Source organism: Buceros rhinoceros, unplaced genomic scaffold (assembly GCF_000710305.1).
Source record: "Buceros rhinoceros silvestris isolate BGI_N320 unplaced genomic scaffold, ASM71030v1 scaffold24032, whole genome shotgun sequence".
Taxonomy (NCBI): domain Eukaryota; kingdom Metazoa; phylum Chordata; class Aves; order Bucerotiformes; family Bucerotidae; genus Buceros; species Buceros rhinoceros.
The window spans coordinates 391-2,249 of NW_010397532.1; the positions used below are offsets into that span (position 1 = coordinate 391).

The window sequence follows — 1,859 nt, forward strand, 5'->3', positions numbered from 1 at the left end:
GTGAACCTCCTCCAGCTCCTGCTCCTTCTCCCGTGCTACCCTCTCCAGCTCCAGGCGCTGCCGGGCTCTCATCTCCGCCAACTCCGCCTTCAGCTGCTTGTTCTCCTCCTCTGTCCCCACCAGCCGCTCAGAGAATTCCTGACGGATCTCTTCTGCCAGGCTGCTCCGCTCCTGGGCCAGCTGGTCCCTCACCTGCAGCAGGACACAGAGGTGACAGCAAGGGCGATGCTGGGGGAACAGGGAGAGGAGCCGGGTCCCCATGGCTCTGCTTCTCACTCACCTTCCGGATCTCCTCCACCTCCTGCTCCTTGTGCTTCAGCAGCCCCTGCAGCCGAACGCTCTCCCCTTCCAGCTCCGCCAGCCGCCCCTTCAGCTCATTGCAGCGTTCCTGCAGCTTCCTCTCAGACCTCTCCAGCTCCTGCAGCTCCACCTCATACTTATCTCGGATCCTCTTAATCCTGACGGGAGGAAAGGCCAGGCATGGCTCAGCCCAGCGCTGCAGGGACAGAGCTCGCAGGGCTCTGGGAAGGAGACCAGTCCCTGAGGAGCTGGGATCGCAGGCTCCCTCCTCCCTCTGCCCAGACCTGCTCTCCGCTGCCCTCTCGCACTCCTCCTTGGCCGAGGACATGTCAGCCTCCAGACGCTCGATCACCAGCTCGATCTCCTTGTCCCTCTCCTTCCTCACCTCCTCCCGCAGCTCCCGTTCCCGGGAGAGCAGCCAGGCTTCCTGGGCACAGAGACAGCAATCGTCCCCTCCATCCCTCTCAGAGCTCAAGGGAGGCACCTTTGTAGCGAGGCAGCCCTTGCTGTTACCTCCTTCTTCACGTAGCTGGCCTCCCAGGCCTGCTTCTCCACCTCCAGCTGCTCCTTCAGCATCTTCACTTCTGCCTGCGGAGAGACAAGACAGCGACCACTCAGCTCCGGCACCGTGGCACCCCCCACCCTGCACCCAGGCAGGGCTCGGTGCAGCCACGCCAGGGACCGGACCGCTTGCACCCAAGGACGGCCATGCAGGGCCTGGAGGTGAGAGGGAAACCCAACCTGATGCCGCCTCTCCTGCTCCTCCTTCTCCTTGGCGTACTCCTCCTTCAGCGCCCTGGTGAGGGCCGAGCTGCTGGCCTCCAGCTGCCGCCGCAGCTCCTCCGCCTCCACTCGCTGCCTGCCCGCGCACACACAGCTCCCATCGTCCACCCCCTCCTGGGGCTGCTGCCTCTTGGCCACCACCGAGCCCTCCACCAGAGCGTGGCTCAGGGAAGCCCTCGGCCGCCATTCCAGGCCTCTCACCTGGCTGCTTGCTGGCTGAGCCGCTCCTTCTCCTCGGCCACCTCTGCGTAGAGCCGTCGCCGTTGCTGCTGCAGCGCCTGCTCCTCCTGCTCCAGCTGCTGCTCACACCTAAGGGACACAGCGGCTTCAGGGACAGGCCCGGCTGCGGGCATTCAGCTGACTCTTCACCCTGCCCCATCCCATCCCTTCCGTGGGAGGATGCCCCTGGTTCACCAGCTCCTCTCACCTCAGGCCAGGGCTGCTCCCCTGGATATAACCCCCTGCAACCCTCCAGGCTGGGGGAAGAACCTGGAAACTGCCCGGGGAAAAGGACTTTGGGGTGTTGGTTGCCAGAAGCTGAGCCAGCAGTGTGCCCAGGTGGCCAAGATGGCCAATGGCATCCTGGCTTGTGCCAGCACTGGTGTGGCCAGCAGGATCAGGGCAGGGATCATCCCCCTCGACTGGGGGCACTGGGGAGGCTGGCCCTTGAACCCTGGGTTCAGTTTGGCCCCTCACTGCCAGAAGGACATTGAGGGGCTGGAGTGTGTCCAGAGAAGGGCAGTGAAGCTGGGGCAGGGGCTGGAGCCCAATGCGCT

At 64.8% G+C, this 1,859-nt stretch overlaps 1 protein-coding gene across 1 annotated transcript in view; it reads right to left on the minus strand.

The window, feature by feature from the left end:
• Nucleotides 1-6: 6 nt before the first annotated feature.
• The window catches only part of CEP131 (centrosomal protein 131kDa), a gene marked incomplete at both ends in the record, with an annotated part of 14,900 nt that continues 13,047 nt past the window's right edge, over nt 7-1,859 (minus strand). The window contains 6 exons of the mRNA XM_010146298.1: nt 7-138; nt 281-458; nt 585-727; nt 814-888; nt 1,042-1,159; nt 1,285-1,392. Coding sequence (XP_010144600.1) covers nt 7-138; nt 281-458; nt 585-727; nt 814-888; nt 1,042-1,159; nt 1,285-1,392 — 754 coding nt within the window. The remainder of the gene's footprint in view (nt 139-280; nt 459-584; nt 728-813; nt 889-1,041; nt 1,160-1,284; nt 1,393-1,859) is intronic.